This window comes from Hypomesus nipponensis, chromosome 21 (assembly GCF_054491055.1).
Source record: "Hypomesus nipponensis isolate SF chromosome 21, ASM5449105v1, whole genome shotgun sequence".
Lineage (NCBI taxonomy): Eukaryota > Metazoa > Chordata > Actinopteri > Osmeriformes > Osmeridae > Hypomesus > Hypomesus nipponensis.
The window spans coordinates 11,881,678-11,894,753 of NC_140381.1; the positions used below are offsets into that span (position 1 = coordinate 11,881,678).

At 41.4% G+C, this 13,076-nt stretch overlaps 2 protein-coding genes across 3 annotated transcripts; one reads left to right on the top strand and one right to left on the bottom strand.

The window, feature by feature from the left end:
• Positions 1-150: 150 nt before the first annotated feature.
• On the top strand, positions 151-9,205 carry polr3f (polymerase (RNA) III (DNA directed) polypeptide F). 2 transcript variants are annotated; one of them, XM_084686045.1, is made up of 9 exons: positions 151-285; positions 848-965; positions 5,231-5,298; positions 5,384-5,451; positions 5,638-5,750; positions 6,216-6,359; positions 6,573-6,680; positions 6,855-7,046; positions 8,405-9,205. In XM_084686045.1, exons 2-9 carry the CDS (start codon positions 909-911, stop codon positions 8,480-8,482), a joined length of 828 nt encoding a protein of 275 aa, XP_084542171.1. In that variant the 5' UTR covers positions 151-285; positions 848-908; the 3' UTR covers positions 8,483-9,205. The 2 variants fall into 2 exon arrangements, with proteins under 2 accessions (XP_084542171.1, XP_084542170.1); XM_084686044.1 differs by lacking the exon at positions 151-285 and adding an exon at positions 328-684.
• A 65-nt stretch (positions 9,206-9,270) lies between these two features.
• Positions 9,271-12,841, bottom strand: rbbp9 (retinoblastoma binding protein 9). The gene is made up of 5 exons (XM_084686046.1): positions 12,686-12,841; positions 12,553-12,595; positions 11,281-11,386; positions 9,732-9,817; positions 9,271-9,594 (listed from the first exon to the last, which is right to left on the bottom strand). Exons 1-5 carry the CDS (start codon positions 12,779-12,781, stop codon positions 9,371-9,373), a joined length of 555 nt encoding a protein of 184 aa, XP_084542172.1. The 5' UTR covers positions 12,782-12,841; the 3' UTR covers positions 9,271-9,370.
• Positions 12,842-13,076: the final 235 nt, after the last annotated feature.

A 13,076-nucleotide genomic window follows, 5' to 3' on the forward strand; every position in this document is an offset into this window, starting at 1 on the left:
GTTGCCTTCCCGGTCTGTTTAAATTGATGCTAAATAAGATTATTTTTAATGAAAACAACTAGCCAGCTAGCACCAGCTATCAAACGAGTGAAAAGTTTGAATAGTAGAGTAGAATAAACTGGTTTAAATAAGCCTAAATACAAAACTTCCTACCAAGTAACCAGTATAGCCATAGATGAGTATAGCAACCATGACAGTTTCCTGCTAGCCTGCATAGATCTCAAGAATTTAAGGTCGGCATAGCGACGGACGCGTCCTTGCTTCGGAACGGCATTGTGACGTCAGGTAGGACATTATTTCAGATAATGTCTAATAAACAGGCTCTGACTATTTGGCCCTAGGACACTATTTGCAATTTGACCTGACAGTACCGCTCCATAGACCTCCATTCATTCTGCACTCGCTTGTTAGCGCCCTCACATGGAACTTCAACCAGTTCAGAACCCGGAAGTTTCCCGAGAGTGGCAGTTCTCTATTAGACATTTTCTGACGCTACGAGACAGAGGACCCAGTATTGCACGTTCGAATGTTGACGGTTTTACATGAATACTTCAACTTGAGCATGCTAACGACTTTTGTGTACATGATATTTGAGGTTTGTAGAAGGTGGATTTAAATTGACTCAACAATGACGGATGTCAAAGTAAAACAAGAATCTACAGATGTTTCTGACATCGAAAACAGGTTGGCTTGGCGTTTCATCACCCTGCTATGGCTTGGTTGGTTAATTAGCCAGTTAGCTCAAATCGACTCCTTAAGACCGATTATTGTAGCTAGCTGTGTAGATATGTAGAATACGCTTTGTATTGATTGATTGTCGTCTTCATACATGCTTCTTGTTACACAGGATAAAAGAACTCTGCCAACAGTTCCCTCACGGGATAACTGACCAGGTCATCCAGAATGACATGCCAAACTTGGAAGCACAGCTCAGAGCCATGGCAATCAACAGACTTTTGTCACTGGTATGTAACAGTTGCAGTAGTCATCAATCCGGTTAACTGATTCACTGACACGAGTTTAAATTAAAGTGTATATTTGACGACTAGTTGGTAAGAGTTTCAATTTAGGCTAACATTTGGACACAAAAAAACGTGCCATATAGATTTAATGACACTTGACCAGTTCAACAGGACAACATCTGTGTGCACAGGGATCTACGCTAATGTTTTCATCAAGGAGTACAGGTGCTCCTAAATGTTTTTTTTTTTGGAGCACACAAATTAAATGTAGGTGCACAGTGTTTTTTATTTATTGTATTCGTTTATTAAACATAATTTAACACAGGGGCGTCGTTAGACCCATTTTAAAGGGGCACGTGCCCACTATAAATCTGCTGTGCCCCAGTAAAATCTAAAGTTTGAGTTTTAACAATTTACTTTATTAGTCAGTGCATTAATTAAGGTTGATAATCCCGAAAGAAATGAACGCAATATCCCAATCAACGCTTGTAAAATCAAAGCAGTTTAACCGAAAACACAAAGCTTGCATTAACTATAGATGTCCCTGCCAAAGCTGATATCAAACTTGCTGCCCTGAACTGTTGTATAGTCGGTTAAGCAAGGGAGTTTCTATAGCTTAAAGGGGCAATTGACTGGGTTTTTTGGGGTATTTCACACTGTTCCTTAAGGTCTCCAAATAGGGTATGTAACATTGGTTGGGTTGAAAATAAGCCATGTGCTGTTCTATGCCCACTGACAAATCCTCTGAAATGTTCCCTTAAAAAACACCAGCTTTTCTCCATTTATGGTATGCTAATTAATACTTAGATAAGCTGCGCGCTGATTGGTTGGTTTTCAGCGAGTGAAGCTGGGGAGCAAAAACGCAACACAGCCAACAGCAGCACTCGCTGAAACACCAAAGTTGGAGACTTGAAATAAAAACACGCAAATAAATCTATTGTGTCTACACAACACTGTTTTCAACAGACTGACTATATATCATTTGAGATGATAACATTACTTGTTTCCACTTCTGTTGTTGAAGCAAACTGGATTGACTTGGGTGGGTAGAACGTTAGGCTACAGCTTAGCAACCAAACCATATCGTGATTCTACTCGGCTTCAGTTAGCTAGCTAGCTCTAAATAACTTGCTGAAAAATAACATGACAAAGATCTGGACAAACATGCATTGTGAATTGTAGATTTACATTACACAGGTTATTTATTTGAATGAAACACAGTCAGGAACATGAATCAACGTTAGCCCCATTGCCAATAAACTAGGCTAAATTATCACACATTCTACCTATGCTCTTACGTTAGCAAGCTAAACTTGTTTACATGCCTACAGTCTAGGTGTTACTAGTAACAGTTACTAGCAATGCTAACGTATCCTGTATCAAGCACCTGCCTTTTCTCCAGTTCTTTCAAATAGATTATCTAGACAGGCGTTGGCATTAAGCCAGACTGCTGTTCGTTTTCTGGCTATTTTTCGGAAGCTTCCCTTCTAATGCCGACTACAGCCAGTCTAGCTAGAGTCATTTGATGTGTGTAGAAACTTATTTCGCATTCTACCTGGTATGCTATATACAGGAAACGTTAGCATTGCTAATAACTGTTAGCACAACATCATACTGTCCTTATAGCTTGCAGTTGCAATGAGCATACGGTCGGAACAGCACCTCTTTCCAGGCTCAGCTTCCCAGCAAATCCTGCTTGAAATTGTCCAAGGTTGTCAAAACTGTCTTGGGTGAAATGTTCAGAGCAAATGAATGATTGCCGGGATCTTCTCATAGACAACAGCAGCCATGCCTGTTGAATGTTTGGCTCCTTGGGAAGACTGTGAGTGTTAGCCTTCCCTGTACAGCCTGGAACACAGCATTTACGACCGTGGTCCATTTTCAATATCCTTGTTATAATTCAAAACGTTCTTCTTTGTAATTCCTTATAAGTAGCCTACACAGAGCAGCGCGCAGGTAAACTAGTATCGGAGATAGACGCTACCTCGGGCTGGTCTGGATGTAAATTCGGGGGCGTGACTAAGATACAGACCAGAGCCAAAAAGGGCGGTCCCCGGTCCTACGTCAGACCGGTAGTGTAAAGGGCCCTATTATCGTCCACTCTAAATCTCCAATGTTCGGGGCCCCATTATCGTCCACAACCGTTTCTTCCGTTAATTTCTTAAAGAAGATATGCAGCAGCAACGAAAGAAAGTAACTCATCGATATGTACACATCTTATATTGCTGCACACCAAATTACAGCTTCTTACTTTGAGATTTGAGTATGTAAATACGCTCTCAAACCGTATGTGTAGCATCTGCCTTCCGCAGCGTCAAACTGACATTTATCCATTGTAAGTGGTTGGGTGTACGATAATGGGACCCCCTGGCTAACTGCTAAAATCAGGAAAGTAACATTTCTAGGCATATCCTGATTGGATTTCAAAACCGGAATGTTATAATATAGGTGTGTATCTATATATTAAAGTACAAAGCTGTGACATAAAGTTTTTAATTTGAAATATAACGACATTTTGGTAACATTTCTAACGAGCGTCGAGAGCTAGGTGGACGATAATGGGACCCCTTACGCTAGCTTTGTTGAAAAGCTAGCGTTTTACAGCCAAATTTTTTCTTTTTGAGATTTGAATAGGAAAGAGGTGTCAATGGACTTTGATATTCACGGTATGTTCCTTTTACCCACCGAACTGTCGTTATTCAACTATGACAAAGTAAAATCGGTTTTGCAGTCAATTGCCCCTTTAATGGTACATTGTGCGCAACACGCTTGGAAGAAGGGATGTGAATAGGGGCCTGTGCCCCAGTACAGTTTTATGTCTAACGCCACTGACTTAACAGTTAATGCTGATAACTAGCAACTTTCACTCTGATAGAACTAAAACACATAGTTTAAGAAACATGTATATTGTTATAGTTCATATTTTCTTAAAATACTGGGACATTATAGACTATGTAGGCACGCCACAGATTAAAATACTTGGTAGTCAAAGCTAGGTAGACCCAGGGCCATATAAAAAAGGCAAAATCACGGACAATTTTGGAATCCCTGCCGGATGCATTTTTTAGGTCTCGAAAAGAGGACATATCAGGGTAAAAGAGGACGTCTGGTCACACCCAAATTTTATACAGCTGGCTTTACTTAAAGTTTATTTAAGATATAGCTTGTTAGATTCCAAATGCACATCTGATTAGTATGGAGGACTTAAAGTGCCACAATGAATTAAATAAATACACCATTAAATAATGACTTAAATGTGTAATTAATTAATTTATTAAACGGTCATTAATTAATTTAAATAGGAATTAAATACATGTGTTCTTAAATGTCATGAATTGAAATACCAATTAATTTAATGTAAAATACATATATAATTATTTCACTATTTAAGTATTACATGGTACATGGTATTTCCCAATGCTACATTTCCCTATGCTACATTTCCCAATGCTACATTTCACAACGAGTTGTGTTGCAGTGCTTCATTTATTGTGTTATCTGTCAAACTCGCCCATCAAAGTCAGTGGGTGGGGCTAGCGCATATCTAGTCCGATCCATTGCGTTGGTCTGAAGTAGAGTTCCTGGATAGAGACGATGGAGGATCTTCATGAACTTTCTAGGGAGTTGGTGAGAGACATTTTAGACTTAGCTGACGATGTGGAAGCAGGACCTGCTGACCAAGAGCATGTTAATGTAATACATAAATGTTAATCAAGTATCAGACATACATAATACAACACACCAGTAACCAATTGATATTACGTGTTAGTACACCGAAAATGTCAGTAAATCGAGATGCTGCTGCTGTCTGTCCCGTTGAAAACAATTCAAACAGGTTGTCAGCAGTGTTTTTTTTGCGAGCCACTTGAACCAAGTGATCACGTGTCGGCGAGATCAAAGAGTGTCGTAGATCTCTTTTTATATGTCTCTGGCCCAATGGTTTCCAATTGTTGCTCAGGCGTCATTATGCTATGTTCACATCGTGCAGTCGCGACTCCGTCACTTGCTTTTAATGTGAAATCAATGGTATGCTTCACTTCATCACGCTGTTGTTCCGTGTATTGACAACAGCCTTTCACTCGCGCATTCTGCTTCGCACATACCTATTTTTAGGCGCAAATGCGAGTGAAATACTCGACTAGCAATCTGTCGGTCAGGCTATTTGAGGGGCTGGAATTGAGGACACCAGCAGGGTTAGATTCATGGTTTGGTCAGATACTTATTCATTGAACCATGAGGCTGAATTAACCAAATATGAATTTATTCAGGGTCAGCTGGACTTACTACGAAACAGCTCTGGACTTCTGTACCGGATGAAAAATACCCAAACAGCCAGGTGCGTCTGCTTTGTCATTATGCTTTCATTACACATGTTATGATAATTGACGGGCTTGATACTGACTTCCTATTTACCATTCAAGCAAAATGAAAGGCTCTGACAATCAAGAGAAGCTGGTGTATCAGGTCATAGAGGATGCAGGGAACAAAGGTATTCTTACTATTTCCAACAAAATCGATGTGATTTTGAAATGTCTGCCCCCCCCCCCTCCACCCACCCCCCCCACACACACACACACACACACACTAATAATGATGCCATTCATTGGTTTTTATTGTCCTCTATTTAATGAGTGGCCCTTTTCTTCATTGTTGTTCATGCATTGTCTTCACACAGGGATATGGAGCAGAGATATTAGATACAAAAGCAACCTTCCTCTAACAGAGATAAACAAAATCCTCAAGAATCTAGAGAGCAAGAAGCTCATCAAGGCTGTCAAGTCTGTGGCTGTGAGTGAGAACTCTCTTCGCAATTTTCTTGGAATTTCTTTCGGGATCAATAAAGGGATTCAAAATGTTTTTGTATTAGTACTAAAGTATTTGAAGTTGATTTAAGTTGTTTCAAAACCATTCATGCCAAACATCAGACACGGGTGAATACTTTGCTGTCGCCTATCAGTGAAGTTGTTCACTTGTGATAGTAAACACTGTTACTCAGTCAAACCAGCCTCCAAAATAATAATAAGTAATTCTTCAAAGTACTTCACATGTTCATGATGTAAGGTTAATAAAGGAGAAGATATTGATGTATCAGCTAAATAAACAGCATATTATATAGGGTAATGGTTAACAATCGCAGCTCAAGTTTTTTGGGCACAACCAACCTGTCACTAAATCTAAATCTCTCACCTAAATGTTGATTTCATTGATCAGATCCCAGTGTGCACTTTTTCACTGTCCAAATTGGTCATTCAGGCCTCAAAGAAGAAGGTTTACATGCTGTACAACCTGCAGCCTGACCGCTCCGTGACTGGGGGAGCCTGGTACAGTGACCAAGACTTTGAGTCTGAATTTGTTGAGGTTCTCAATCAGCAGTGTTTCAAGTTCCTCCAGAGCAAGGTATGCTGACTGGAACACAGCTCTGGAATGGCAAACACTTGGAATTTTAATGATTATAATAAGCATACAAGTTTTCTGTATGAAAACATTACAGATACAAATGGATACTATTTACTAATGCACCTGTGATTACAACTGGATAGTTGAATTGGATTTTAGCCACTCTTATTTTGTATACTCTGTACTCCAGTCATGTTGGCCTTTCTTACCTAGGCTGACGCAGCAAGGGATAGCAAACAGAGCCCCATGGTGCAAAGGAACAGCTCTTTTGCTACCTCTCATGAAGTTTGGAAGTATATTTGTGAACTGGGGATTAGCAAGGTGAGACCAATTCAGGCAATGGGCTTTAGACACTTATTTCTTTCACTTTACATTCCTTTATTTCATACTTGCGCGCTTCCGGTTCCAATGTACATGAAGACCTGCAACCACATTAAATGCTTGAAATGAATAGAGTTCTATACTCATGCGTCAACAATGTACTGCTCACCACAGGTTGACCTGTCGATGGAAGACATTGAAACCATCCTGAACACGTTGATCTACGACGGGAAGGTTGAGATGACCATCATAGCAGCCAAGGAGGGCACGGTGGGCAGCGTGGACGGCCAGGTGAAGCTGTACCGAGGAGTCAACCCCATCATCCAGCCCACGGGCCTGGTGAAGGCTCCCTGTGGCCTCTGTCCGGTGAGCCAACACCAGACAGCTGGCTCATTTGAATAGTACAGTCTTGTTTTTGGAAGTCCCTCGGCTGAGATGGCTAGATCAAGTTCAAGTCTTTTATTGTCAGATGCAAAGAACAACACGGTCAGACTGGGCACTGAAATTCTTGGGTTAAGACAACGTAAAGCAACCTGGCATAACATAAGTACTCAGAACATACATGACATCTATGATAAGCTAAAATAAACCTCCTAAATATACAAAATAGTATACAATATAGCAGCCTAATATAAACTCCTCAAGAAACTTTATTTTGGTCGATTATTCCTCCCCTGCAATAATGCCAATTGGTATTGTATTTTATATAATTGGAAAGCCTGATTAGTCACCTTTACAACGAGGTACAACTTGTAAGGATCGTGCATTCGTGGAATGAGCAACACTGCTAACCGTGTGGGTAGCGGCCCAAAAATAAAATACTTTGCAATAGTATTCTGTTGGTCTTCACTCTCGTTTTGAGCATCAAGTGGGATCAGCTTGGGCGTGCTGTATGTGCCAAAGTGACCAACGCAAACAAGTTGGCTGACTTGCGACAAATCCTGGTTGAGGAATGGGATGCCATCCCACAGCAGTGTGTGACCAGGCTGGTGACCAGCATGAGGAGGAGGTGCCAAGCTGTTGTGGCTGCGTATGGATCTTCCACACACTGCTGAGGTCCCTGAAAGTGTAAATATGGCCAATATGTATTGGTTTTTCCTTATTACTGTGGGAGAGTTTAAGTATCCAGTCCACCAAGCAACTCAAAACGAGAATGAATACCAACAGAAGAATATTGCAGAGGATTTTTGCACATATTTTTGGGCCGCTACCCATTCTGTGTTGCTCATTCCACAAAAGCACAATCCTTACAAGTTGTACCTCGTTATACAGGTGACTAATCAGACTTTCCAATTATATAAATTACAATACCAATTGGTATTAGTGAAAGGGAGGAATAATCGACTGAAATAACGTTTCCAAACTTTTTTTGAGGGATTTAGAAATTAAGTATGTTAGTTTCAATGGTATGTTAAGATATGGTATATCTAAATAATTATGGGGTCCTTGCTTGGGAAATGCACACAAGCATAATCCCTATATGAGGCTGAGGAAACCAAAGTACATGTGTAATCCCCTGTTGCCCTTGACTAAGTAATTCTCCAACTAGTTATGTCTGGGCAGAAAAAAATGTAAGTACAAGACCCAAGACCGTCTGCTTGGTTTTGGTAAAGGAATACATTTTCAATGGAAACATTGCCGAAAATGTATTATTTTAAATGATTAATATTTCATGTTTGTTCAAAGTCAATGCTCATTATAATGTCTGTCTCAATCTTCCACAGGTGTTTGATGACTGTCACGAAGGAGGAGAGATTTCACCCTCCAACTGTATCTACATGACAGAATGGCTCAACTTTTGAGAAGCGACATGTCATTTTTTTGGTATTGTTTTTCTCTGTGGAGAAAGTAAATCTGCATATTGTTACAGCTACGAACATAATTAAATGTTTATAGGACGCTTGGTTACACATCCAAAGAACAGATGATTGCAGCAGTATTTCCACTTATCTTCCTGTAAAAACATTATATAAATAATCCTTCAAAATCCAAATATCATTATCTGGCATATTAAAACATACGTTTAAATGTTCTGTTCAGATCTTTGAATATGTGATGGGCACTGAAACATATCAAGGAATTTGGTCAAACTAGAAGTTAACTGCCCATTCAATGGATTCTATAATGTAGGAAAGTAGCCTGGTGACCTTTGAGTTTTGCTGTCATTATTTTTCCCTTCTTATAATAATAATAATAAATGTTGTGCACAGCAGTCAGTCTGGAAAACCTGTTTTATGGCAAATCTGGTCATGCTTAAAGCTGTGATGGAGAGAGAGACTGTCCTTCACTTTCGCAGCCTCCAGAGTTCTCCAGCTTTGACATTCTCTTTGGAATTGTTGCCACCTGTTGGCAGTTGCTACTGTACACACAACTACCACTAGCATTGATTGTGATATTGCTTATAAGCAAAATGCTGGTCATTTACCAAGGTTTGTATGACTGCCCTTGACATTGATTAGCCTTGGTTTGCTCAGCTACCAAACAAATGTGTTCTTGAAAAATTTAATAAATTAATGTCAATATTGTATGTCTTCACAAATGTATCACTATGAAAAAGTGTCATACTAAAAGTGACTTCCACACCAAAAAATGCAGTGTATAAATGGTGGTGTGTTTAATGTCATTGTTGACTTTTAGCAGTTTCACAAGATCAGTCATCCTTTATTGCAGGTGATATCTCCAGCTGTCTTCTATGTACCGGCTCTCAGTTTGTGCACTACGTTGATCAGCTCTGGAAACTGTGTGTTCTGGAAGTGGCCTTTGTCCGTGTATTTGCGCAGGTCAGCCTTCAAGCCTTTTGCAACAGCCTCCTGCTCGTCCCAAGGCAAGAAGGGGTCATCTGTTGAGCCAAACTGAACTATATGGCGAGCATTCCCCTTTATTCTTTCCCATTCCCAGGGTCGGTTGAAATATCCTGTGCAGAAAGTATTGTATGAGTGATGAGGAACAATTCTGACCTGAAAGTTAACTACTTTGGATGGAGGTGAATCATATAATTTTGACTGGTACATACAGAAGGGTTTAGTTTATGATTAACATCTGTAAACTTACCACTTTCTCTCTCATTTGCATCTCCCAGATCAGAGGTGTATGCTCCCACCAGGATAATGGCAAACACTTTGTGAGTTTCAGCATACCTGTACAGCAAAGTTACAGAGATGTTCCATACACAATGCTATTTGCTAGTCCTAGCTCATGCCTGGAATACAACTGACTAAATATTGTGTGCAGAATCAGAATGGGTTTTAATCACCATGAAAGTTTGCACAGACAAGGAATTTGCTTTGGCAGGAAGGTGCATACATTAAACATATTACATTTAAGATTACTATATGAGGACTAACTATACCAAGGGTACATAAACTAGCAATAGTACGTGGATTTAGAACTAAGAAGAATATAAATATGTTACAATATAAAGATACAAATATTACAAAAAATACAAATGGTACAAGAGATACAATTGTGGAATGCAGTGCAAAATGCAATGTGTTTAAGACATTAAAGTCATTGAGGTCAGTGTGAACCCTTGGCCCTGTTGAAGAGGTTAACAGTGGATGGAAAGAAACAGTTTGTGGCGTGTGGTATTGGTCCTGATGGACCGCAGCCTTCTGCCGGAGGGGAGTGACTAAAACAGGGAGTGTCCAGGGTGGGAGGAGTCGGCCACCTTCTCAGCAATGCGGATGATACGCTGCAGCCTGGTCTTGCCCTTGGCAGTGGCAGCAGCGTACCAGATGGTGATGGATGAGGTGAGGATGGACTCAATGATGGCTGTGTAAAAGTGCACCATCATCGTCTTTGGCAGGTTGAATTTCTTCAGCTGCTGTAGGAAGTACATCCTCTGTTGTGCTTTCTTGGTGAGGGAGCTGATGTTCAGTTCCCACTTGAGGTCCTGGGAGAGGATAGTGCCCAGGATGCGGAAGGACTCCACAGTGTTGACTGGGGAGTCACACAGGGTGATGGGGGTGAGTGGGGCTGTATTTTTTCTAAAGTCCACAACCATCTCCACTGTCTTGAGAGCATTGAGCTATAGGTTGTTCTGGCTGCACCAGGTCAGGGCAGGGATGATGGTTTTGAATGCAGAGCTGAAGGCCACAAACAGAATCCTGGCGTAGGATGCTGGGGAGTCCAGGTGCTGTAAATTGGAGGGCGATTAACTGCATCGTCCACAGACCTGTTGGCTCTGTAGGCAAACTGCAGGGGGTCCAGTAGAGGGTCTGTGATGGATTATGAAGGTGTGCCAGCACCAGGTGCTCGAAAGACTTCCTTACCACAGAAGTCAGGGCAACGGGTCTGTAGTCATTATGTCCTGTAGGCCTTGGCCTTTTGGGCACAGGGATTATGGTGGAGGACTTGAGACAGGGCTGGCACATGGCTGGCTCCAGGGAGGTGTTAAAATGTAGGTGAACACCGGAGACAGCTGGTCAGCACAGTTCTTGAGGGTGGCAGGGGGGCCTGCGTACAGTGTCTCTGAGTACAGTCGTTTAGCCTCCCTCACCACCTTGCTAAACCTGTTCTTCGACTTCTTGAATCTGTCCCTGACCCCACTGTAATGCTTCTGCTTTTGTAATACAGTAGCAATATGATGATTATCACTTACCTCATGGCTGCGGCTGCTCCTGAGCTGTGACCAATGATTACTGTCTCCTCATCACATTGCAGCTCGTACTCCATGTATGGCAACCATATGCTCTCTCGAGCTGTCACTGTATGAAGAACAAAATTCAGTTGGCTCTTTTAGCGACTGCCACGTTGACTGTCACAGACATGGACAGATTAAGAAACCACGGGCCCCTGGGCCTGGATGTGTCAAGGCCCCCCCACACACACACACACACACCGCCCCCCCAAAAAATAATCTGGAATAATATTGATATTGTTGTTTAAAAACGCAAAAGTACTCGAGTAATCAACAAAATAAACAACGTCTATATTCCAAAAATATTTGATAGTTGTAACCATAGACTCGAGTGTACATTTGTAGCCCACACAACCGTCTCTCTTTCTTGAAAAATGACCATCATAGGCTTAACAATATTAAATAATAAATAGTGTGTTGTGGGTGCTTAGACACAGCTCTAATGCTATTGTTTTGCACTTGCTTTTTGGATTTCTCCCTACAAAGTTGAAGGGCCCATATTGTATGGAGTACTCAGCCCCTCTAAAGTCCTATAGATACACTGAGGGGATAAACACTCACTTGAAAGGTATCATGATGGTTTCTTTCTTGTGACATCTTCAAATTGAATGTTTAGGCTATTTTTTTGTTTAATCAGTAGGACTTTTGGGGCCCTTTTAAAGACATTAATGACTTAAGCCTAGCATATACCAGCTACGGCGCATATCATCATATCAATACACTAGTACATATCAAGTTAGTAACAGCGAGCATACGCAAAACATACGCAGAGGCTCTGGGTTAGGCCCCCCCTGAGCTCATGGGCCCCTGGGCCCGGTAGGCCCGTTGGTTAATCCATCCCTTGTCACAGATAGCCTTTAACCCATGTGCTGCCTTCGGGTCACATGACCCAAAGGTTCATAAAGAACCATGGTTGTGTTTACCCCATTCTACCCAATACAAAAACAATTTTCTTTAAGCAATGTGGGGGGGTCTGTAGGGTTGCCAACTTCCTCAACCCCAAATGCGGGACACCCTCCTCCTCCTCCTCCTCCTCGCAAGGCCCTTAATATTTAATATTTAAGGCTGCATTAATATTTCCACGCTCCCTTCTGACATGCGCACCTGTTCGCAGTTCATTGAATATGAATACCGGCCGGCGACATTGGACAACTTAGTATGAGGAAAAGTTGTCGCAATACGACAGTGGGTCACAATAACCCGAAGATAACAAGGGTTAAAAAACCTACAAACCTGGATCAGGCATGTTTTCCAGCAGGCAAGTCATCTCTGGAATCTAAACATCAACGAAAGTATTAGTTGTAGGCTAGTAAAAAACAAAACCTCACAAAATGCAAGTCAACTTGTCATATGGTGTATAGCCTACCTTATTGATTTTTATTTTGGCCCAACCATACCAATTGCACCGTTCCACATCTCCAGCCCCATTCCCTGGAACAATTACAGCTTTGGTCAAAGGCATCGTTTTAACTTCACGTTTGAAATAAATAGAAACCACTTCCTGCTTAACTCATGACCACGTGATCGGCATACGGATGAACCATAGAGTTAATATAACTAGAGTAAGATACTTTTGTCTTCCAAGATGGCGTCCCCATTCATTTCTATGAAAAGTGCTCAGTGGTGCAGTGAGGCAAGCGTGAGCGCGAGACTGGACGCGGCCATATTTCCACTTCCGTGTCTTCCGGTCTAGCTTTAAACAGTGGCTCTTTTTTTCCCTTGCTCCGAGACCTCGTGCACGCTTGCAACTAACTGTA

What these genes read in the sequence shown, in the direction of transcription:
- polr3f (XM_084686044.1), top strand. Translation starts at nt 629, where the DNA reads ATGACGGATGTCAAAGTAAAACAAGAATCTACAGATGTTTCTGACATC. An exon ending in AGAGGATGCAGGGAACAAAG is followed by an intron (nt 5,452 to 5,637) that starts GTATTCTTACTA and finishes GTCTTCACACAG; the next exon opens with GGATATGGAGCAGAGATATT. An exon ending in CTCCCTGTGGCCTCTGTCCG is followed by an intron (nt 7,047 to 8,404) that starts GTGAGCCAACAC and finishes AATCTTCCACAG; the next exon opens with GTGTTTGATGACTGTCACGA.
- rbbp9 (XM_084686046.1), bottom strand. Translation starts at nt 12,781, where the DNA reads ATGCCTTTGACCAAAGCTGTAATTGTTCCAGGGAATGGGGCTGGAGAT. An exon ending in GGAGCAGCCGCAGCCATGAG is followed by an intron (nt 9,818 to 11,280) that starts GTAAGTGATAAT and finishes TTTGCTGTACAG; the next exon opens with GTATGCTGAAACTCACAAAG. An exon ending in TGCAAATGAGAGAGAAAGTG is followed by an intron (nt 9,595 to 9,731) that starts GTAAGTTTACAG and finishes CTTTCTGCACAG; the next exon opens with GATATTTCAACCGACCCTGG.